The sequence below is a fragment of the Convolutriloba macropyga genome, chromosome 7 (assembly GCF_964194025.1).
Source record: "Convolutriloba macropyga chromosome 7, txConMacr16.3, whole genome shotgun sequence".
In the NCBI taxonomy this organism is placed as follows: domain Eukaryota; kingdom Metazoa; phylum Xenacoelomorpha; order Acoela; family Convolutidae; genus Convolutriloba; species Convolutriloba macropyga.
Window position 1 is genome coordinate 56,781,401 of NC_134474.1, and position 24,197 is coordinate 56,805,597.

The 24,197-nt window shown below is 34.3% G+C and overlaps 1 protein-coding gene across 1 annotated transcript; it reads left to right on the forward strand.

Annotated features, from left to right (window-relative positions):
* Window positions 1-438: 438 nt before the first annotated feature.
* Window positions 439-24,141, forward strand: LOC142343079 (cytosolic beta-glucosidase-like). Its single transcript, XM_075394766.1, has 9 exons — window positions 439-583; window positions 5,817-6,003; window positions 10,620-10,794; window positions 14,109-14,290; window positions 14,926-15,088; window positions 15,771-15,888; window positions 18,770-18,969; window positions 19,624-19,815; window positions 23,917-24,141. Exons 1-9 carry the CDS (start codon window positions 439-441, stop codon window positions 24,139-24,141), a joined length of 1,587 nt encoding a protein of 528 aa, XP_075250881.1.
* Window positions 24,142-24,197: the final 56 nt, after the last annotated feature.

Sequence of the window (24,197 nt, forward strand, 5' to 3'; positions counted from 1 at the left end):
GGCTTCAATGAAAAATTATTTTGAGGCTATGTAATCAAGTGGTAGAAGATGGGTCTAGTATGCTTAAGGTAGACGTTTGGAGACAGAATCAGACGTTATTATTTGAAACAAGGCTGTGAAATTACAGAAATAAAGAGCAATCAACGCAAAATTTGGCAATTTAACAACCAGAAGCTTAGCCATGATCTTACAATCACTACATTTATTAATCGCAAGGCTATGCGTATTTTTTAGTTGCAAAACGTAACTTTTCACCATAGATCGAACATGTTTTTGCAATTATTTCTGGACTCGGGCTGTCAAGACCATGCGATATTTAGGTTAAGTTGGACTGCAATTATTGACAAGAGAGCTGATCAAAGTAGTAACTCTACTTTTATTTACTATATTATTGTTTAGTCTATGCCATTGAAACAATAAAATTTGATTATTAAAAACATGGCTACTTTCTCTTTGATAGTTTGCACAATATTAATACGTCTGTCTTTACAAGAAGATGTGTACCCATATCCCCATAATTACAACGACAGTCATTTGGATCTGTGGGTGGGAGGAACTTTTCCTGTCGGGTTCAAATATGGAGCAGGAGCGGAATTGTTTTCTTAAGAGACAGTTTGTCAGTATTCAGTGATAGGTCATAAAAGATTTACTACCAAATTAAATTAAAGTCAGAAGAGATACCTCATGGGTTTATTACTATTTTAATTTATAGTTTATTTATATACATTAACCATAGCACAATGATTCAAAAGTGAGCAGTATAACGAAAATCATAGAAACACCCGTCAAGTTCATCAATCATTTGCACCACAACAGCATGTACCTAAACAAAAGCACGCACAGCACAACAAACATTATATATTAAAAGTTTATAAATATAAGAGTTTATCATGCTTGTAACTGTACATAACTGTTACAGAAAAGTATAATCAACAAAATCCCGATCATAGAAATTCAATGAGTTGTATTTCATAATTATGTTGTGATTTTTCCCCAAAAACGTGATTTTAACTGAAATTTCAGTGTCTGGAAAGAATAGAATGATAGAGACGAGATAATTTCGAATGCAGCCATGCTTTCGATAGCACTGTGCGCATTCATCTATATGTTATGTCTATACGTATAAATTGTTTCTGAACTTTTGTCCTTGGCATTTTTAGTTAGCTACGACTCAAAAATTTGCCTGATTTTGATTGTTTTGAGCCGCCCTATTTTTTTCAAAAAATAGAGAACAGTCTTATTCAGAAAAATTGTTATACAAAATTGCTGTTTTCGCTAAAAAATTCCACTATATGATGCATCACTTTGCTGATTGATAACATTAATTGGTGTAGCTATTTTGAAAACGTTTGGCGTATTCAGAAACGAGTAACAAAATCTCTTAGCAACTTTTGTTTTTTACGGAACCATTTTTTACTATGAGAATTTATGTCTCAAGTTGTCAAAAATGTTGACAAAGCTTGAATTTCTTTCCCATTTTTTACGGATTAACGTAATCAATTTCCAAAATTTGGAGTCTGTAATTAGCCTACAAGTTATTTGCCAAATTTTATTACTGAAAACTTGAGACCCAATTCAAAGACCTAATTTTTTTGTTTTTTTTTATTTGCGTTATTAAAAGACATCCAATTGTCTTCTTGATCCACAAATAGTATTGCCAAGGCGATTAATGAAATTAATCAACAACAAGGAGGCTCAAAAATGTTCCGACCCCCTTTATCCACAATTTCGGCTGAGTTGTCAACCAAATGAGAAAAGGACAGAAAACTCTTCTTTCAAAAAGTCTCACAAACTGATCAAAAATCATTGGTCTATGAATTAAAACAATTGCTTACATCTTAAATCCTTTAGAGAAGCAAATAATGCCACATTACTGGGTCCTTGAGACCGGTCATTGTTAAAACTACGATACAGGACAATAAATCAAATAGCAACAGCAAACATTTACTTTCAAAACCCAATGTCTTTTTTATAAAGAAATTACATAATAACAAAGTCAAAATGGGGTAAAAAACAGACACTGATTTAATAGGTTTGTACTTTACAAGTAAAAAAACATGGGAGCAGCCCTTGATGAGACTCAGTAAAAACTAGACAAGTTTATCAAAAGCGGCAGATCTGAAAAAAATTCGTTTGTATATTTTGAGATCAGTTAATTGCAAATGATGAAAAACCGTACGGTATCGATTGAAATTTTAGGTAGGTTTATGCTCTTTCTTACCTAGATATGGAGACATTTGCATCATGTCTTTATCCAGGATATCCAGAATACATCTACAGAACGCCAAATTGAGACGAGAAAAACAAAAATTTCATTAAACTTTGCAAGAAAATGGTGTTCAAGCCGTTTAATCCATAATCCATGTCATAAAACCTAAGATCTAATCAATTTTGTAACAATTGAGCACCAATAATGAGAAAAATGACCTATGAAAAAGGAGACTGGGAAACCAGTTTTAAAAAAAAGAAACAATTGTATTTTTCGAAAAGAAATCATTTCAAAGTCATAAAAACCTTAGCTATCAATTTAATTCATATAAAATTTTAATTCACTTCTCCGAAAAAGTCAATTGAAAACCATTTTATCATTATTTACAATTTGTCGTGCGTCTACAAAAAGAAAGACAAATACACAAAAAAGACAATTTAAAATTAAACTTTGGCGAAAAGTTGTGTTGAAGTCATTAAAACATTAAACAATGCACTAAAAACAATGCAACGATTCCATTGTACGTTTCGTAAACAGGACAAAAATGGTTTGCGAGCTGCAGTCATTAAAATTAGTTAACAGGTCGAACAAAATGAAAAGCAAAGTGCAATTTTAAAAATTAAGTATATATATTTTTTAAACGTTTTATTCAAAACCTAGCTTTTTCCCAACGCTTTTTCTACCAAACGAAATCTATCAGAAAAATTTCCCCTCCTGTTTTGTTCATCGAAGCTATTAAGACCATATTGTAACTATCCGGAAATTATCATAAGACTACAAAATGATCAACAAATAAAGACAGATTTCACAATTTAAATTGAAGTTTTCCGAAAAACTTGTATCGAAGCTGTTAAGGCAATAACCAATGCAATAAAAACCTTCGATGTGTTCATTTGTGTGTTTTGTGAAAATCAATAATTTGATATGCGACCATTTTTTATGAGACTAGGTAGCAGGTGCATAAATGTACAGAAAAGAGCAAGTGTAAGAAAAACGTCAATATATTTATATATATATATATATATATATATATATACATATATACATATATATATATATATATATATATAGATGTATATATATATATATATATATATAAATATATATATATATATATATATATATATATATATATATATATATAGACATATATATAATTAAAGAATTGGTTTCAAATATATATACATATATATATATATATATATATATATATATATATATATATATATAGACATATATATATATATATATATATATATATATATAATCAAAAAAATTGATTTCAAAGTCAACAAAATTTTGGCACGCACTTGAAATCAGTATATAGGTTTCTTTGTTTATCCATAAAAAACCTTTGAAACATGCAACTATCCAGATATTATCCAGATATTATCATACTACTATAAAAAGTACGACAAACAAAGACATAACCATAGATATATTAATAATTTGCGAAAAACCGGTATCTAAGATGATAAGGCAATCAAAAATGCACTAAAAACATTTGATTTGATGAAATGTGCTTTTTCCTGACAACCAATATTTCGATTTGAGTCCTCAAAATATTGAAACTAGGTTACAAGTGGAAAAAAAGCACAGAAAAAGAAAAAATAAAAAATACTTACGTCTCTACATTTTTTCGTCTATAATCAAAACATTTGATTTTAAAGTGCAAAAACCAATAAAATAAAATGAATTCCTCTCCACATCCATAGAAAAGCGTTAGGACATTCAAATATCCAGAATTTAATTTAGACTACAAATAGATTGACAAGTCAAGACAAAAAATGTCGCATAATTTATGCTAAAGACATTGTTGAATCAGTTAAAACAATAATGTATTAACTGAACAACTGATGTGTTTAATTGGGTCCCCTTTCTAATTTCAAATGATGTGAAAATTAACCTGCCAATAATTTTACTCTAAAACTTAACACGTAAAACCGTTAAAAAGTTCAATCTGAATCCAATAAGAAGACGATGCGACCTGTTTTTATTGACTTCCTGGTACAGGCTGACAAAAAAGAGATAAAAGTCGCAAAGCTCAATAATCCATTGTTTATTTTTAGATTATGTGTTTTTAAAAATCGAAACGACAATTATCTTGTGACTTAAAATCTAGATCGATTTCATCGAAACTCTATAGTAAGCCAATTGAAACTGCTCTTGATTTGAATTGTAGTTTTCTGTATATAACGTACAAGAAGCAAAAAAATGTGCGAAAGTTTTTTTAAAAAAACTGACTGATTATAATCCGAATTTTTTGAGTTGTCAAAAAACCGCCATTACACCAAAACTATCCTGCTATTACCGTTCATCCATTAGGAACACGTAATTGTTTCGAATTTTGTGGACATAATTTACTAAAAAATTTCAAGCTTTCAAAAGCAAATTACGCAGTTTGCTTAATTATTTTAGTTAAATTAACAAAAAATCGGCACAATTCGGGGAAACTCTTAGAGAATGCAGAAGTAAAATTTGCCTTCATTGGACTCAAAAAAAATTGTGTCAATAGTTTGTAGGCATGTTAATCTTTTCAAATTAAACAAAGTGAACTAAAACGCTTATTTCCTTCCATTTTTGATGGAAGAAAGACTAAATTTTGCAAAAGTTAGCAAGAAATTTAGCCAAAAAATGGATCAATTAGTTTAAAAACAATCTTCTGTTTATAGAGGTAAAACCAAAAATGGTTTTTTAAAACAGATCTTAGAATGTTTTTTGACAAAATTGACAGAAAATTACGTTAAAATACGGAAAAATGAATGCAATAACAACGAAAAGCAGTTAATTGTTCACAAAATTTTAAACCTCAATAACTCCGTGGAAAAAATCAAAATTCAAAAAGAAGTTTTATAGTTATTCATTCTACACTGGACGGGCTGCCTAATGATACCACTCCCAACTCTCTACGATGAATATATCGGCCAAAATTGACTGAACAAAAACAAAATAAACCCGTTTGAGTATAGAGTTCCTCCTCCACTAAAGTGGGTCGGAACAATTAGGCTTTCTTTCGTTTTGGTCTACTTGACACTACTGTAGAAATTAGATACTACAACACTTGAAAAAGATGCCATGGGATATGAATTAGTAATAGGCCGGGAAAAAGATCGTGAAAAAGCGTGACAAAGTTTCTCATGCTCGGCCGAAGACAGGTGACAAATAGATTTGCAGGCAACTAAATTTTCTTACTGCCTCAAAATTTCACATATGATTATAAGCTTATATTTAAAATGTGGTCGTAAAAAATAGTGAAAAACGTGAGTAATAAATTTACTCTAGAAATCCTATATTTGCCACGTTATAGAGTTAACCAAATTTGAATAAAAAACGACAAATAATAAAGGCAACCTCTGTTGTGAAATTATATAAGATCTTTATTTCAAAAAAATTTTGTCTTGTTACAGTCATAGTGCTGAATGCATTAGTATCCAAGATCTATCCAGCATATTACACAACAAAACTTCCTAGTTTACGGGTGCACGAAACTCTGTTCAGCGTTCAATTCGGTCTAGGGCGATCCCAGCAGAGGTCATTTTGGTCCGAGTGTCCGAATTGTTTCTCCAGGGCGAATAAAAGTAAGAAAAAATTCCCTGTTCACTTGTGCCAGCTTCGGCAGCCTATAAGATAGAGGGCGGATGGGACGCAGATGGGAAGGGGGAGAGTACCCTGGATCACGTGAACCATTCTCCCTCTCACCAGGGAGAACCAACGGGGGATGACGCAGATAAGAGTTACTACTTTTGGGAAGAAGACGTAAACAACTTGAAGAATATGGGAGTTGATTTCTACAGGTTAGATGCAGAGCTTGCTTTGAACGTTTTCTATCTTTGAATACTTTCATTTTGTAAATGATGCATCTTTTTAGAACACTACTACAATGGTGATCTTATCAAGATTATTTCATTAGCTCCGCAAGAACGCCAGAAATTTCAGAGAGTAACGCTTTACCCTTTAGAGTAACCAAACCTTTTAAGAGTGTTTTTGAGAACCTAGAAAAACCATCGACAGGTTAAAAAAATTGTTTATTTGTGCTTCAAATAACATTATTGATTGAGCCAATAATCTTTTGAAGAATTTGGGCGCTTTACAATCTCGTACTCGAAGTTCAGTAAACTTACAGTGTTAATTACAATATTTATAAGATAAGGCAGGTTGTAGGTTTGGCCAAGTAAATAACTATATTAATAATTTAATAGTCCCGGGATGCTCATCATACAAAAAACCCGGTAATCATACAAGGTCATATATGATCCCCGGTAATCGCACAAGGTCATATATGATTTGCATGATTTCCCAGTAATCATACAAGAGTCATACATGTTTTTGAAAGATGCTTAAACAGTCACAATTGTCACCCCCATGGTTTCCCACTATTCATAAAGGTGTCAAAATTGTCTTAACTTTTTATGATATCCTGGTTGTCGTACAAGGATCATATATAATGTCCCGGTAATCATACAGAATCATTGCTGATTTCCTAGCAATCATACAAGGATCGTACTAAGAAATAGCGTATGATTTGTATGACATCATATATGATCCTTGTATGACTACTAAGAAGTAGCAACCCGGGCGTGCTAGTTTTATAAAAGAATAAAATCGGAGAGATGGAGAGATATGATCGTGTGGTTAAATGATAGAGGGGTTAAATGATAGTGGGGTTTAATGATAGAGGGTTAAATGATAGTGGGGTTAAATGATAGAAGGGTTAAATGATAGAGGGAAGCAAAAATCGGTGTGAAATGATAGGGGGTTAAGAAAATTGGTTAAGTGAGCTGGGAAAGATCGAAAAGCGCTAAGCTTACTCAAAAGAGAAACAAAATGTGCTGCCATCTTTTTCAAAGGTCATTTCTGGAAACAAAATTAAAAACGAGAGAAAATGGTTGCAAAAACAAACAGACTAACTATAAGCTAATCGACAGAGCGCCAACAAAAAATAAATTTAAGTGGAAAGATAAGAACAGTTATAATACATAAAATTAAAAAAAGTATGATGAATGTTGAGGTAATTGTATACTCTAATTTATTTTTAATTAGATTTATGGGCAATTAAGTTGCAATATTCCAATACGCACAACTGACTTAGATAAAAAATATAACCTCGATTTTTACTAGCCATTTGCAAACAACAATGATTTTAGACTTGTACGAAACCACAGGAGAAAAAACCGGGAAATGTTTTTGAAATTGGATTGCCAATGGGCGATTGTTTGTTCCGGAGTAGCCGAGATGCCTTTTCAATCATCTGAATTGTGTTCGAGATATAAATAGGATGGAAAAACTTCAAGGGAGAAAATTATATCTTACGTATTTCAACAACTTCGTTTATACAAAATCCAAGTTATAGTTCCTGTTCTGTTTCCTAGGAACTCAACTTCCGAAAAAACATTGAGCAATATTATTTTTGTGATGACTGTTGTTAAAGAAAACCTATGAACTATGATATTTTTATTATAAAGATTGAGATCCTAAGCCCGCAAGAGATTAAAATTTTTGACAAAATTTTTGTCAAAAAGCTTGAAAAAATGCTCGAGCACAATTGAACTGAAACATATAATAACATGTAACCTCTGACAAGCAAAATCTGATAATAAGCAAACTTAGTCTTCAATAAGTTAAAAATTGATCAAAAACAAATTTTAAATTATTTTTTTCTTGCAAAGAATCTGTTTGTAGCCAGTAATTCTGATGACAAACCAAAAAAGCTAATTTAATCAGTCATCAGGTGCCAATGCTCACATTCAATTAATTGGGAATCAAAGATATTTTTTATCGTCGGACAGCTCAATCATCAGAAAGCAAAAAAGTGGGAAGTCTCACTAAAAGAAATCTCAACGATTTTTTACTGAAAACAACAAAGCGGCTCTGTAATTTGCGTTTGCACATAAAGTCCCGACCCCAATCAACCATGTTTTTAACTTAATTAACTAAAGATGAGCAAGAGAGATATTGCTGGAAAATATTTGATGTATCTATTTAAACAAGGCTTTAAGCTCAAGTCACTTAAAAATAACGCCTCAATAGAAAATTGATGATACCGGCCTTTAAACAGACTGAAAGACAAGGCAAACAAGAAAACAAAAAAACAGAGCATTAATTTCAACCAAAACTCAATGGCTAGGTTTTTAAAAAAAACTTGAAGCAAAAGTCAAAATAGCAGAAGATAAAAACTAAATTCAACAAATAGACTTGAACTTCACTAGGAAACACGTGAGGACCTGCCTTTAATGAGAAAAGCTGACAGGTAGAAAAAACCAAAAAGGTCAAAGTTAAGAAATACAGTTATAGTTTTTGGACACTGTTAATAATAAAGTGATTCAGTCATTAGCTAAAAACTGAAATAAGTAAATGACCTTATTTGTTTGTCCATGCAACACCAGTGATATCTGTCATTATCCAGCTTGTCGCACTGCTGAAACGGAAAAAACAAAAGCAAAAATCAAAAATTCAGTTAAATTTTGCTAGAAAACGGTTTTGAAGGCCATTAAATTTTAAACTCAAAAATTTGAAAACGCCCGGAAAAAATTTTGTAAATTCCTAGCATCGAGGCCAAAACTCATGATTGCAACTTAATTCTACTAAATCTTTTTTATCAATCTTGATATTGGTCTGAGTGTTCAACAATTACATAAAAATTATAATGTTTCAACGTACACAGTAGCGATAGGGAATGGTGTTTTCCTAAAAACACCCTATCAGAACCTGTTCTTTCGAGATATATTAGTTGCAGAACATTTTCTTAGGAACCGGAGTTAAAAACAGTATCTGAGTAACCAGAGTGTGATTCAGCGGTTTTTATGTCTGCCAGTCAATTAGTAAAACAAAAAATAAACAAGCATAAGCTTTTTTGTACCATTCTGTTTGAGAAAATTGAAAATAAATCTTAATTTTCAAAATCATAGCCAGCATTTTAACCAAAATTGATGATTCATACAATTGAGCAACTATCTTTTTCCTTCAAACATCAAAACAATCAGACTTTGGTTAACATTATAATCATGTTTTTAGCAAAAATAGTCAAAATTTTTGCACTAATTTGGGTCGCAATAAAAACATTGAATTTTAGCAAAACAGGCTAAATTAACTGTGTGCGGTTTCTTAATTTTACAAAAAACAATAAACACAAGTTAATACAAGTTACAAGGACACAAAAAATGCAACGCAATACTCACGAGGGTACAGTGCCAATTAGTGGAAATAATGGAACTGAGCTTTGTGTCAACAGCAATAGTAACTAAAGCGAGCACTGTAAAAGAGCAACAAAATTGTATGGGAAAAAAGCTTATTTTTTAGAAAAAAACTTAAAAGCATTTTTTCATCAGAACTGATAGCATTTGCATAGCTGCGTACAATTTAAACATTTTTAGCAGGAAAAATATTAACAAGAACAAAGGAACTTCACAAATTTGATTCTTTGAATTGGAGATACCAAGTTAGTTAAAGAACTAGACGAGGTGGATTTCGCATCTCTAGATTCCAACTACATTTCTCGTAACTTAATTGCATAGTTATGATTTTCTCTTATGAATTAGGGTGCTTTTCTTGGAATCAGGAATTCCTCAGCAGCTTCTAGTCTTCTTTTGCAGCCTCACTTTCAATTCATGGTTTATTGTACCCGGGGGTACAATAAACCATGAATTGTACAAAACCGTCAAAACACAAAACCGTCATCGATCAAAAACGATCATCGCCTGAAAAAACAATCAAAAGCTGCCCTAGTCGAGACCTGGAATTTATCAAAAAAAGACCTATTAACTCCAGGTGGGGGTGTAAATATTAAATTAAATTACACTGCCGAGGACCATAGTTAAAATCGAGGCTAACTCTTTCCATAAGTCCAGCCAAATTCTTTCCACATGCAAAAATGAGGCAAACTAAAAAGTTCCGTCAACATCTGGGTTTGATCTTGCCTTCTCCAATCTTACACAATGCTTAACCAATTGCGCTACATGTCCTTAACTTTGGAGGAAATTAAAAACAAGTTATTATAACGTCGCGAGCGTAATTCCGGGACATGTTTTATTGTCCAGCCAAATTCCAGGACGTATGTTTTAGTTCAAGCCAAATTCTAGGACAGTTTTCTTAGTTCCAGCCAAAGTACAGGACATCACATTAGGTGAAGACGAATTCTTTTCATACCCAATATCTGTCGAGAACAGTCTTTTAATATTTCCAGGTCCCGACTAGGGTGTCATCTATTGCAAATAAAAATCAAAAATGGCAAGAAACACTTAATAGCGCTACTATTTTTTAAAATCTTGACAACTTTCAACAGATCTTATCAAATCGGATGTTTATAAGCAAAGTTATAAGCCTAGGCGGTTTGAGTTGAGTTCCATTCTTGTTTTCACTTAAATTCTTGCATCCTGCTCAGTTCATTTTTCGACACGGAAGTTCAAATGTTTAGATTCTCTTTTTCCTGGTCGAGAATTGCTCCTAACGGCACTATTGAAAACCCAGACATTGATATCAATCCGATGGGAGTGAAGTACTACAATTCAATAGTCGATGCATTGATCTTGGCTGGAATCGAGCCTCTGGTCACTCTTTTCAACTTTGACCTGCCTCAGACATTACAAGGGATCTCTTTATCCTTTCCCAGTAAACATTTTCTTCACAAGTCTGTGACCAAAATTATATTTGTTTTTGTTCCGACCCCCCCCCCCCCCCTTATAGTGATGTGGGAGGAACTATATACTCAAATGGGTTTTTTTGTTCAGTCAATTTAGGCCGATCGATATATTCATTGTAGAGAGTTGAGACTGGTATCATTAGAAAGCACGTACATCCTTGAATAAGAAATTAAATATTTTTTTTCGATTTTCGTTTTTTACAGGGAATTATCGAGGTTTTAAATGTGGTGAATATTCGACAGTTTTCTTTCACTTTTTCTGTAATTTTGCTTGAATTTGGCTCAATCTTGCTAATATAAATAAAAAATTTTAATGAAAGAGTTTGATTGCTTTCATTAAAGATAGAAGATTGTTGCTGATTTGTTTGATTGAAGCTTTTTGGCAACAACTTTTGACAAAAAATTTCGAAATTCGAAATTGTTGTCAAAAATGGCACAAAATTTGCTTTTTCCGGCCCCTTTGTGTAAATTTACCAGAAGTAGAGACCTAGAAACAGCTGATACAAACTCCACAAGCTTCAAAAGAGAGCTAGTTGGCCTTTGGCATCCCATATAAGTCTCCTAGAAAAAACAATTCGCCGTTTTTTTTTGCAAATTTAACTCAATATTTATACGAAATTTAACATTGTTTTTCTTATTTTTGATATAGTTAACTTAAAAAATAATCTAATTCACCAACCTTTGCAACAATTGGATGGTTTGTAATGCGCGTTGCGAAATCAGGCACAAATTCTTAATCATCATGGATTCTTAAAATCCGAATTTTTCAAACTTTTATTTGGGCGCTGCCTTTCGTTTTGCAAATATTTGTCTTTATTATTTTTTTAATGTTAATTACTGATAAAAAATCTCAATTCACGGCTCAAATAAGGGAAACTCAAAATTGAGTGAAAATGAGATCAAGAGTAGATATAATTTGTTTTCAGAGTAAAATGTATGGCTTTTGTGGCCTTGACAAAGAGCATCAGTAAACTCTAACTGAAATTATATGTTTTGCCTTGGTTTGCTATTCTTTCTGCAGTCTGGTCTTTGGTTATAACTGATCAAAGATCAAAATAGCTTCTTAAAGAGGTGTAAGTGATTGAATACAATGTTTTCGGGTGTAATCTAATGTTTCTTATGACTTTGAATATATTTGCATTAAGAAAATTTTAGTATTTTTTGATTTTGTCAATTCATTTGTCAATTTCATTTCTGTCAATTTTTAACTTATTCTCAGCAAATACAGCTCAAGCTTTTTCCAAATAAAACACGAACTTCTCTTTCTGGCGGGTTTTATTAAACGTCGGCTTCTCGGTTCTGGTACTACAAGTTCTGAAACAAAAATTTGATTTTCGCGGATAATTGTCCATTTTTGCTGTCCTTTTTTGTTTTTAAGCTAATTGTCAAAACGCTTAAAAATCCAATCGGAAAGAACACCTAATATACGCATTTCATCACATTTGTTGGTTTCAAACTTTTAAGGTCAGCGAAGCTGTTCTCTTGCATAAATTATAGTTTTTCAATGGCCAATTATAGATATTAAAATGAACTCAAAAACCGATAACCGTATATAGCTAATGGTTTTCATAGACTTTTAAAACAATATTCTTCAAAAAAGTCTAAAAATTAGAAAAATTCGTCAACTTTTCCTCTTTTGCTCTAGTATTCGTCATTTTTCTGCGTTTTACATTTTCCTATAGAAATTGTAATTTAGCCTGAAAATTGATAATCTTTTCAACTGTTTGTTGAATCAAGCAAAAACTTCTATGTTCGTTAGACGTTTTGGTTGATGTCTTTAGGGTTTAATCAATCTTTTTCAGGAATTTGCGATTTTTAGATGCTTTTCAAGGTTTGTGGTTCTTCTGGTTGTCATTTTACAACAACACTTTATGATGATCATCGGAGACGCATCTGAAAATATAATTTTTGCGCGGTTATTATGTTATAAATTTAATGGCTTCAACAATGTGGTTTGGGAAAGTTGTTTGTTTAAATTTTGTAGTTCTGCTTGTGTTTATTGTTATTTTGGAGTCTCGTGGCTTAGTCTCAATAATAACATGAGCAATTAGTTTTCTAAAACTTCGCAAGATAAATTGTAAAATCTTTTAATTGAAAGCTTATTTATTTGATAAATTTTGAAAGTATTTGTTTCAAAAAAATGGTTTTTGAGCTTTGCTAATCTTTTTGCTGTTAATTTGTTGCTTAGTTTTTCTATAGACAAGTAACATCCATTATGTAGTGAACTACAATTTGCTCTTGGTAACTGTTTCATTCTCCTCAAATGGCCTACTTTCTTGGTCATACAAGTTTTAATAAAAAACTCCTGATTCTTACAAATTTGCCAATTTTTATAGATAATTTTTCTTTTCACAGTTTATTAATATTGAGTGGTTCTGTTGCCATTCGTACAAAAGGTAATTACAAAACTTTGATGTCCCTATTGAACAACTTAATGTTTAATTGGCTGGGACAACGTTTTGGTGCAAACTTTGATTTTTTTTTATTTTTGCCTGTTTTTGTCATTCTTTATGTAATCACAGGACGTGTCCTGGATAATGAAAGGTCTCAACCGCTTCCTATGGAGATATAAGTTAATCTCTCATTTAAATGATACTTGGTAATTAATTGTTATAAAAAAATGGACAACGAGTTTGGGTCGTAGTTAATATTTGTAAATATTTGATTTTTATCGCCGTCTTTTTTGGTAGTCACGCTAATGGCAGGTCTCATCGGCCCTCTAAAGTCTATTGTTTTAATCATTTAGTGGTTTCTTGAACAATATAATATTTTTTGTCTCTTCCTCATTTAGTAGACAATTACGTGAAAAATGTAGATGAGCGGGGTCGGAACATTATGTGCAAACGCACATTACCGAGCCTCCTTGTTGCATTGATAACTAAGTGAAGCGAAGCAAAACACAGCTGGCCAACGCTTGTCAGTTGTCCCTGATATTAACGACAGAAATGATACAAATTGACGCGATCATGGTAAGGCAAAATATTCCTGTCAAAGCTTGATTTACCTGGTCAAAATCTTGACAGAAAGATCCGGTTTTAATTTTTTGGAGGCACAAGTATAATGCTCTTGCACGTTTGCACATAATTTGACGTGTTAATATCAAGAATCTTGTCAGGGTATTATCAAGACAGTTCAAGTTTGATTTCACGGTGAGTGGGTTAGAAAATGAACTGATTCCTGTAATGTTATTATTTCCGAAGGGCAGAATAAATTGATGGTTAAAACTAAATTCTACTTGGGAAGGAAAGAGATCCTCTACGAGACCTGGGAGGTTTGACATCGTCTGAAATGCCAAGTTGGTTTGAGAAATACGCCAATTTCTGCTTCAACACTTTTGGTGATCGTGTTAAACTTTGGACTACTATCAATGACCCATATTACAACTCTGCCTGTTACGAAACGGGCTGTGTGGGGGTAGAGGATCCAGGGGTTTCCGCCTATTTAAGGCAACATTTTCATTTCCTAATTTGGTACGAAAAATTACTAAATGGCAAAAAAGTTACTTATATATGTTAATGTAATACATCAACAGAAAAATTCATAACAAATACCTTTAGAGGATTAGAGGATATTAGGATACAACATTTCTGGGAACGTAATAGTTTAATTATATTAAAATTTGGCATGCATTGACGTTAGTTTTTCAGCCAAAAGATTAACAAAAAAACAAAAATCTAAACAATCATTTCGTTAATCATATTAATACAAAATATTCTAACAAACAATCATGCCATTTTTTGGCCATTTAAATTAAAATGGAATGAAAGTTGATTAAAATTTCTTTGGTAATCATAGATAGAAAAAGTGATCAATTAAAAAAAATTAAGAACACTTGAGTTCCAAATATGAAATATTGGCTTAAACGACGATAGCAAGAATCGTTTACGTGCAATTATTGTTCCGACCCCACCAGAGTGTGTGTGTGTGTGTGTGTGTGTGTGTGTGTGGGGGGGGGGGGGGGTGTGAGCTATATGCTCGACTGTTTTTTTTTTAATTCTTTTCTTTAACTTTCATTTGGCCTCATTTCTCGATGAACTGAGAATACAATTTGAAGGAAATGAACAATTGAGTGTGAATGAAGCATGCACCAGCAACTTTTATCTCACGCAAGAGCCTGGCATCTGTACAATGACAAGTACAGGTCAACCCAAGGAGGAAAAGTGGGCATTAATGTGGGGTTGAGCTGGCCAGAGCCATACAATCAGAGCCAACTCAACATTGAAACTACGGAGAAAGTGCTGCAGGTAAAATTTTGTCGTATATTTTACATTATGAGATAAGAAAAATTCTAACTGCGACGTGTGACGTTTATTCCCATGATTCATCAGAGCCTCATATATAACACTAAGAACGGCTAAGAACGGTCGAAAACGACAAACTAGGAAAATTTTTGAACCCCTGATTTCAGATGGCCCAATTGAGAATAGCCTGGGATAACATGTGGCTGGTTTACGGCATCCAGGAATGCCATAATAGCCAAAAAAAACCATCCCTTAAAATGATATGAAAATCGAACGTTCCTGGTTTACATGCACAAAAAACCTTCATATTCTTGGATATGATTGCCTAGAAATCATAAAACATTATGTTCTCTGTAAAGGTGTATTTGAGTCTCTGAAAGTGTAGCAGTGGCTTGTTTCACGCCTTTCAGCGATAGTTGATATTCTTATCTATCCAGTCATTTATATAGTTGACAAGTTTTCTTGCCCAAACTGAATGGTTTCGATATGCTGGTCACCCACGAGAGACAACAAGAGATGGGAGGGGGGTTACTGTAAAGATGAAATTACTGATATCTGATCTGAAGCATAAAACTTTAAAAAAGTTCCTGCATATTCGGAATTTCTTACATACAATTAGAAAATCTTTCAAATCGTTGACTCTTCCGTGCGTCATGAACATAAAAATACTTATATTATGTTTCAGTTTCAACTGGGATGGGTTTTGAGCCCACTTCTTGGCAATGGTGACTACCCGGATGTAATGAAGAATGTGATTGGAGAATTGAGCGAGTTCCAGGGCTTTTCGCAATCAAGGCTACCAGAGGAACTGTTCCTTCATTGTAGTTGAGTTGAGAGAGGAAAATATGTTGTCAGTAAATAATTCGACGGGTTTGAAACTAGCAGAATGTTTAAAAAAACATATGGGCATTTGGTTTCATCAAAAATTAAGTGCTGCATAATGCAACTGTCGAACAAATATTTTTGCTGGAGGTTTAAAAGGAAGAAGAATGAGACACGAGACTGGGAAAAAAAATCCTACTGTATCTCCTCTGCTTGCTTTAACAGTATAGAAAAGCAAAACAACTACCATCAAAAGTTCTTATAAAAATTAACTCGATTAACGCGTTTCAATCACTACCCATGTCCATCGGATACTTAGCACGCGCTTCATATTGCATTGACATCTGTCTGAATCGACCATCATCGAAAAATAATGGATAAAAAACAATATTGGGCATCCCTGGGATCCGTTTTAACACATTTACCTATTTGCTCTTCATAGTAGAATTTCGGGGTGGATTTATGAAGGCAGATTATCGGGTTGAAGCCGTGGGAGTTTGTCCTCAAAACCGATTGGACCTTAACTTTTAAGCCAATACGACAATCCCCTCCCATCCTCTCTCGGTGTCAAGCAGAAGAGAATCAATTTGTAATCGATAGTTCATCTTTTCCTCCTCATTGATTAATGAATATCAGTGACAAGGTGCCAGTTTCCTTATAAATAAAAGAACTCGTTTCTCGAATCCATTTGAAATCATACTATTTTACACTAACAGAAAACATAATTGTTACGGAGTTTCAATCCTGAAGCACGGATAAGTATTCAAAATCAATTTCAAAATGAGATGTTCTTGTTGGAATTCAAACTGCGATGATTTGGTGTGCTCTAAATCCTTCGAGGTTCGAGGTTTATTTGCAATTCACTCAAATTCTCTCAACAGTCAAAAAGGTGACACAAGATTTGTCTGCTCGCGTAGATGAGTTGGTTTAATTTTCAAAACAAGAAATTGATTTGTCAAGATCCAGTGAAATACAAACGGACTACCACCAGATTTACAAAATATATGCATTCATATCGTGCAACTCGATTGCCACGATCTCGAATTCTAAACTAACTTAATCATAAAATAATACCTCTGTGCTGAAAAGTGTGTTGAAAAATAGCAAAAAATGGTCCGCAAAAAGAAAATGATATTGCGGGCTTCTAAAACAGGCATGAAAAAACATAAGCTGCAGCAGGAAAAGTGAATAATGAACAGATCTGAATGAAGCGGTGCGGGTGGCTATTTAGCTACGAAGGGGCTTCATCCAAACAATCAACTAAGACAAGCAAAAACACAATCGAAGCGCTAGCTTCAGGATTTGAAGCACTTTGCTTTTAAGTAAATCTCGCCCTTTCAACAAAAATCATGTCATTGGACAGAATGAAAGAATGAATTGCACCCGTAAACGCGCCTAAAGAATTGGAACAATGCACCCGTGCACAAAACCGCTCGAGGATCTTGAAAAACTGCATCGAGGGAAAGAAGAAATTCTTTATATTATGTGAGACTATAGCAGCGAAACTTATTATTTTGCTGAATCATAGGTATCTGTACGAAATCAATTTTTCCAGGTCAATTATGGCCCAAAAAGAACCTCCAGGATCTTTTTTAAGCAAACAATTGTTCATTTTGGGGATCAATCTAAGCAGACAACGTAATCTTGAAAAAAAATAGTGAGCGCCGCTAGCAGCAGCCAGTTCCCAAGTTTTGTCGCACCATTTATACAGTGCCCCGTCAGCAATTTCGATGCAAAAAAATCTGACTTTCTACTGGAACTAACTGTAGGTAAAATTATTCGGCGTCGTGTTACAAAGTCTATCGAAAAGGAAGCAGCCTACGATGCGTTTGACTTGGGTTAATTTGTCAGGGAAGGAACCGAGAGTATAGTGCGCGCCACAAAAGTATTTTCAAAAATGAAGAATAAAAAATTTTGGCCATACTCGGTTTTTGAAAACGCTTTCATAATAGCGGGGCGTCGGCATATCTGCAGTACGAAAAAACCTTATTGTTTAATGTAGTGTTTTTACCGCTTTTTTTTGCTCCGAGCTTGCTGTTTTTGTTCTCAAATTGTACAATAGTCAATTGCTGGTAGGAACCGGAAAAACTATGCAATAGGTCACCTTTTCTTTGTCAATTTGGCCTCTCTTTAAGGCATTTAAAAACAAAATACCAAACCGTTCTCAACACTGCTCGTGGCTTGAAGATGGCTTTATTGCAGATATCGTACTGTGTATAAAACTGGAAGCTCTATTCAGGTGAAGAGTAAGCTGCCGCAAAGAACTCTGGAATTTTAATTGAGAGCTAGTGTCAATCCAACGCATAGACAAAATCGATGGTATTATCCTGAGGAGCAGCGTAGAGGAAAGTAGAAGAAATTGAAGTTTTTGCATGTGATGTTTTTTTCTTCTTGTTTACTGAATGGTGTTTAATATTGGAGGAACTTCTCGGCCATGTTGTATATTAGGACAAAGCACATTTTGCTCTCGATATCTACAGTCGTTGCATTGGAGCTCGCAAAATAATCTACTTCTCTCGTTGCAATTCTTTTCAGACGAATTTAAGAAATTTTTAGAGTTTATGTTTGAGAATTTTTTAAATTATTATTTATTTTTTTAACGTCTTCACTGGGATTCAAGGATGCTTTCCCTTCTTTGTAGTAAAAAGTTATTTGACACTTCAATGAAACAATAAATATCCCTGCAACAAATTCAAAAAAAATGAAAAAAAATAGGCAGTCCAACCATTATTGAACGATTTTCACCAGAAGACCTTTCAAATGAATTATATTCTCTCTCAAAGTCTCCCTCATTAATCAAAGGCAATTGAGATTAATTAAATTTTTATATCAAGGAACAATTCCTGAAAATCAACTGAAATTAGTTCGCACCAGATGAAAGTCGTCTACTTTTGGGATCGGTTGACTTTCTGGGTTTCAACTATTTCGGTTCTATTATGGCCCAGTACACATATCAGCAGTACAGCAAACAGCCTTCAATGGCCAGCGATCAGTCCTTCATCACTGTTTTCCCGGATTGGTGGCTCTCTTATGGCTTACAGATGAACCGCATTTTCCCACAGGTAAATCGCTGCCTTTCAACAAGCTGAATGGCAGTTTTATAATCTCAAGTGGGAAAAATGAGAGTCCCCCTGTGAACAAAATCATCTTAAGAGTGCGGGTAACAAACTATAATATCTGCTCCCAGTAGCTACACGTGAACAGATTTTATATCGCGGAGCACTTTTCGAACAACAGACAATTAATTTGACCTCAATTGAATGAAACCGGTTGGATTGCACTTGTGTTGCTCACTTAAACTTTGCATCTGCGTTGTTCAAATTTGGGACAGTGGATTAATTTGGCTTGTTTGGCAAATTTCCAAAAAAATTATGTATAATGAACTGTAAGTGGTTTGTCACCTTTTTTTGCAACATGCGAATTAGCCGATCGCCATTAAATTATAGCATCTTTTTTAATCGCAAAATCGTGTTTAGATCTAAATACCTATTCTGTCAGTTCTTCATTTTGTCATAATTATTGCCTTTTCCATAAGTGAATGGGAAAGCGCAGGGGAAAGAAAACAATTCCTTAAATTCTTTCAACACACTTACACACAGACACTGTATCACTATGATATAAGATGCTTCGAACTGCATTAACTTTTTTAAGTAATAACAACATAGAAAAATTATTAAATGAAATAAATAATTGTTTCAATTGTGTGTTGAGTTTAGGGTCTGAGGAAGTCAGTGAGTTGGATGATGGAGAGTTATGTGAAATATTACCCAATTGAGATATTTATCACTGAGAATGGTTATCCTGGATTGGAACCAAACTGCAGTAAGAACAGTGGAAGTGAAAAAGACAGGATGAAGTATTTAGTTGCTCACCTTGATCAAGTACACAGAGCTGCAGGACATGATCTGGTGAGAACATTTTGTGGAAAATTTTTTTCTTAAAATCAACGTCAAAATTTTGTTTTCAAACTTTTGATTACAAACATTTAATTAAACTGCCTTCTTTGAAATTGCAAAAGTTAAGTGGAAATCCGCTCTTGTGAAACGTGTTGATCCAATCGTGAAAATGGAGCAGATTTCCACTTAAGTTTTGCAATCTCAAAGAAGACAGTTTAATTGAATATTTGAAATGAAAACCTTAATAACACAATTTTGACGTTGATTTTAAGAAAAAAATTTCCGCAAAACGAGCAGAAAAATTAAAACGCGGCAAAAACGAGCAAAAATTTTTAAAACGAGGTAAAAACGAACGCAATTTCTAAAAAGAAGCTAAAGTGCATGGCTGATTATGGTCTGGATGGGTCTGATCATGACCAATTTTAGTCTGGATTGGTCTCATTATTAACGCACACCTTGACCTGGGCAATTTTGGCACAATTATTCATTGAAGCACTTCAATAGCTCATACTCATCGAATAACTTTTCTGCAGAATGAAAACCAAAACCTTTCTGACAAGAAGTATCCAAAGGAGCAAAGGATTTAATTTAAGCTTAACCTTGTAACCCCTTCTTTATAACAGACAAGCTTCAAATGAGCTAGTAAACTGGTTTGGCGACAAAAGGATTGTGTTCAAAGCCTTCGTAATAGCCAGAAAACACGCAGATGAACCATGAAAATTAGCAAAGCGCTTTTGCCTTGTCGTCTCTTCTTCAAGGAAATTTACACAAAAGGATCCTGCGATAAGTATAAGAGGGAACTTAGTCTTGCTACATGCTCCCATGATCTGAGTACCAACTATAATCACCAATTGATACGTTCAAATGGCACGAAGAAATTGCGTACAAACTATTTAAAAAAATGACAAATAAAATGAGCAGTCTTGTCCATCCGCAAGACGTTGCTAACTCTGCCATGGAAAAAAGCACCGCAAATAACACAAAAAACTCTCCGAAAAATATCAACACTAGTTATATTTCAAATTGTACCAACCATTTTTATCTGATTACGTTTTTGGCAATTTTGACGACAGATCAACTGCAACGATTGCAACATTTCGTCATCTGAAAAAATCATACCCATAAACGCGTAAAATTGTGAACAACTTCCGCATTGGAAAAATAAACCCAACGATCAAGTCAGTTTAACAAACTTTGAAATGGTTGACGCAGTCATTTGAGAGCAACGCATTTTGACAATCCTGAAGTTTTCCTCCCAGATCAGTACAGCTGAATTCTAGAGCTTCTTTCAAGAAACAAACAATTTTATAGCGAATTGATTTTAAGAATAAATTGTTTCAACTGAGGCAACTTATGGAAAGCATATGGTCAACAAAGGAAAATTCAGCTAAACACGGCACCCATATCCTCGACCTATCTAAAGTTCCTACAAAATGGTTTACTTTTCCATCATTTTTTTCACAAATTTTTGTTTTCAACAAAATTCATACCAAACACATTTTATAAGGCAATTTTAAACGTTTAAACCAGAAGCAGAGTTGGCCGAACGAACACTGTTTTCAATCTGGAAAATATTATATCTTATTTTTGCGGCAGTTCAATAGCTGATACTCATCGAATAACTTTTCTGCAGTATTAAAACCAGAATCTTTCTGACAAGAAGTATCCAAATGAGCAAAGGATTTAATTTAAGCTTAACCTTGTAACCCCTTCTTTATAACAGACAAGCTTCAAATGAGCTAGTAAACCGCTTCGGCGACAAAAGGATTGTGTTCAAAGCCTTCGTAACAGCCAGAAAACACGCAGATGAACCATGACAATTAGCAAACCGCTTTTGCCTTGTCGTCTCTTCTTCAAGGAAATTTACACAAAAGGATCCTGCGAAAAGTATAAGAGGGAACTTAGTCTTGCTACATGCTCCCATGATCTGAGTACCAACTATAATCACCAATTGATACGTTCAAATGGCACGAAGAAATTGCATACAAACTATTTTAAAAATGACAAATAAAATGAGCAGTCTTGTCCATCCGTAAGACGTTGCTAACTCTGCCATGGTAAAAAGCACCGCAAATAGCACAAAAAACTCTCTGAAGAATATCAACACTAGTTATATTTCAAATTGTGCCAACCATTTTATCTGATCACGTTTTTGGCAATTTTGGTGACAGATCAACGATTGCAACAGTTCCTCGTCTGAAGAAATCAAATGCATAGGCGCGTAAAATTGTGAACAGCTTCCGCATTGGAAAAATAAACCCAACGATCAAGTCAGGTTAACAAATTTTGAAATGGTTGACGCTGTCATTGGAGAGCAACGCATTTTGACAATCCTGAAGTTTTCCTTCCAGATCAGTACAGCTGAATTCTAGAGCTTCTTTCAAGAAACAAACACTTTTATAGCAAATTGATTTTAAGAATAATTTGTTTCAACTAAAGCAACTCATTGAGAGCATATATGGTCAACAAAGGAAAACCTAGCTAAACACGGCTACCATTGCCTCGACCTATCTAAAGTTCCTACAAAATGGTTTAATTTTCAAGCATTTTTTCACAAATTATTGTTTTCAACAAAATTCATACCAAACACATTTCATAATGCAATTTTAAACGTTTAAACCAGAGGCAGAGTTGGCCGACCGAACACGGGTTTTCAACCAGGAAAATATGATCCCTTATTTTTCAGCAATTTTTTTGACAAAACTTGGTAACCAAAAAGCAAACAATAGCCGACAGAACACGCTGATCGCGCCCAATTTAACCTGATATAAACAGATTCTCTCCTCTAAACACTCCGACCTTAGCAGGTGGCTCAAATTTGGACGCATATACAATCTATGTTCTGTCAACCCATTTTTGGGCAATTACGTATTTAAGATTGCAAAAAGTACCAGACAAGCTGGAAGGCAAAAACATTCAAACAATCCTGCATGATAAAAGAAAATTTTGGATACTTTATCTCGAGCATGTACACAGTGTTTGCATTCACCAAAAATCTAATCCAGCTAATTGGATTTGGAAGATATTACTCCACTTGGAATGTTGACTATGGGTCGGATTTAAGAGGTGTATCCACCAACAGCGAGTGGTGAAGGGTGAAGGTCAAAATGTCTTGCGGTGCAATTGTTGTCCCCGAAACCAAACCCGCACGCTTATTGCCTTTTGACGTTGTTCAACGTAAACTTGGCTTGAGAAATAAAGCCTTGAGGAACAAGAAAGAACGTGAGAACGGGTTATAGGAGATGCCCAAGTTCGAGAGCTTAACAACCAGTTGGTGTAAATGAGTAGCACACTAGGCTTGCAAGTAAGAGATGCTGGTTCGAATCCAGTACTGGTCCATTTTCACAGTAGTTGCACCTGCATAGACCCCTTAACATCTTGACTTTTTTGGACCCTTTTATCTGGATTTGGAAGATATTACTCCACTTGGAATATCGCTTATGGGTCGGATTTAAGAGGTGCATCCTAAGAAGTGTATACTCAAAAGAAGTGTATCCGTATTAAAGAGGTGTATCCACCAATAGCGAGTGGTGAGTTAAAACGGCTCGTGGTACGTTCTTTGTCCACGTGACCACAATTATTGGCTTATGACCGTTTTAGCTTTGATTTGTTCTTCAGAACGGTTTAAGACTATTTGCGTTAGCCCTTCTGCTGAAACAGCTGCTGCATACTAATGACAAGAGAGTCTCTCCTGTCTTCCCATGCAGTTTGTATGTGTTTGCTAAATTGTGCTTATTTGCAGGAAAATTTACTGGCATAAGTTTGAAATTTGAGTTTCAAAAGGCGTCAGGTGAAAAAAAATTAAACAATGAAAAAATCAGACGAAGACATTTTCATCAATGATCGATGTTTCGGCCTCATTTCACTCACTTTTTAAAACTGGGGACAATGCAGGGCATGACTTTCAGCAGTTAACGGGCGGCCGGGGTTTGTGTGAAATAGCGGTTACACCGGAAGTCCACTTTAATTCAAGTTTTATATCACTCAACCTTCCCAACGCGGACAGGACAAGCTTTCCACTTCTATTATCGTACGTTGAACTCCATGCGCTTCCATTACGCAATAATTCACCTCCAACTCCTAGTTGCGGGCTCAAGTTTTGATATATTTTAGTTCCCTGTCACCCGGTATTCCTACTGGGGTCTAATGGACATGTACAGCAATGGATACGATGTTAAGTTTGGTCTCTACTGTGTTGACTACTCCTCCCTCAACAGAACCAGGACTGCCAGAGAAAGTGCCAATGTGTACAAACAACTCATCTACGAACACGGTGTAGTCAGCTTGGAGTTTGAGCAGAAATTGAAAGATTGGGGCGTGTTGGAACCTCTTGAATGATTTTAATCAAAACAAGGAGGCTCAGATATGTGCGTTCGCACATAATGTTCCGACCC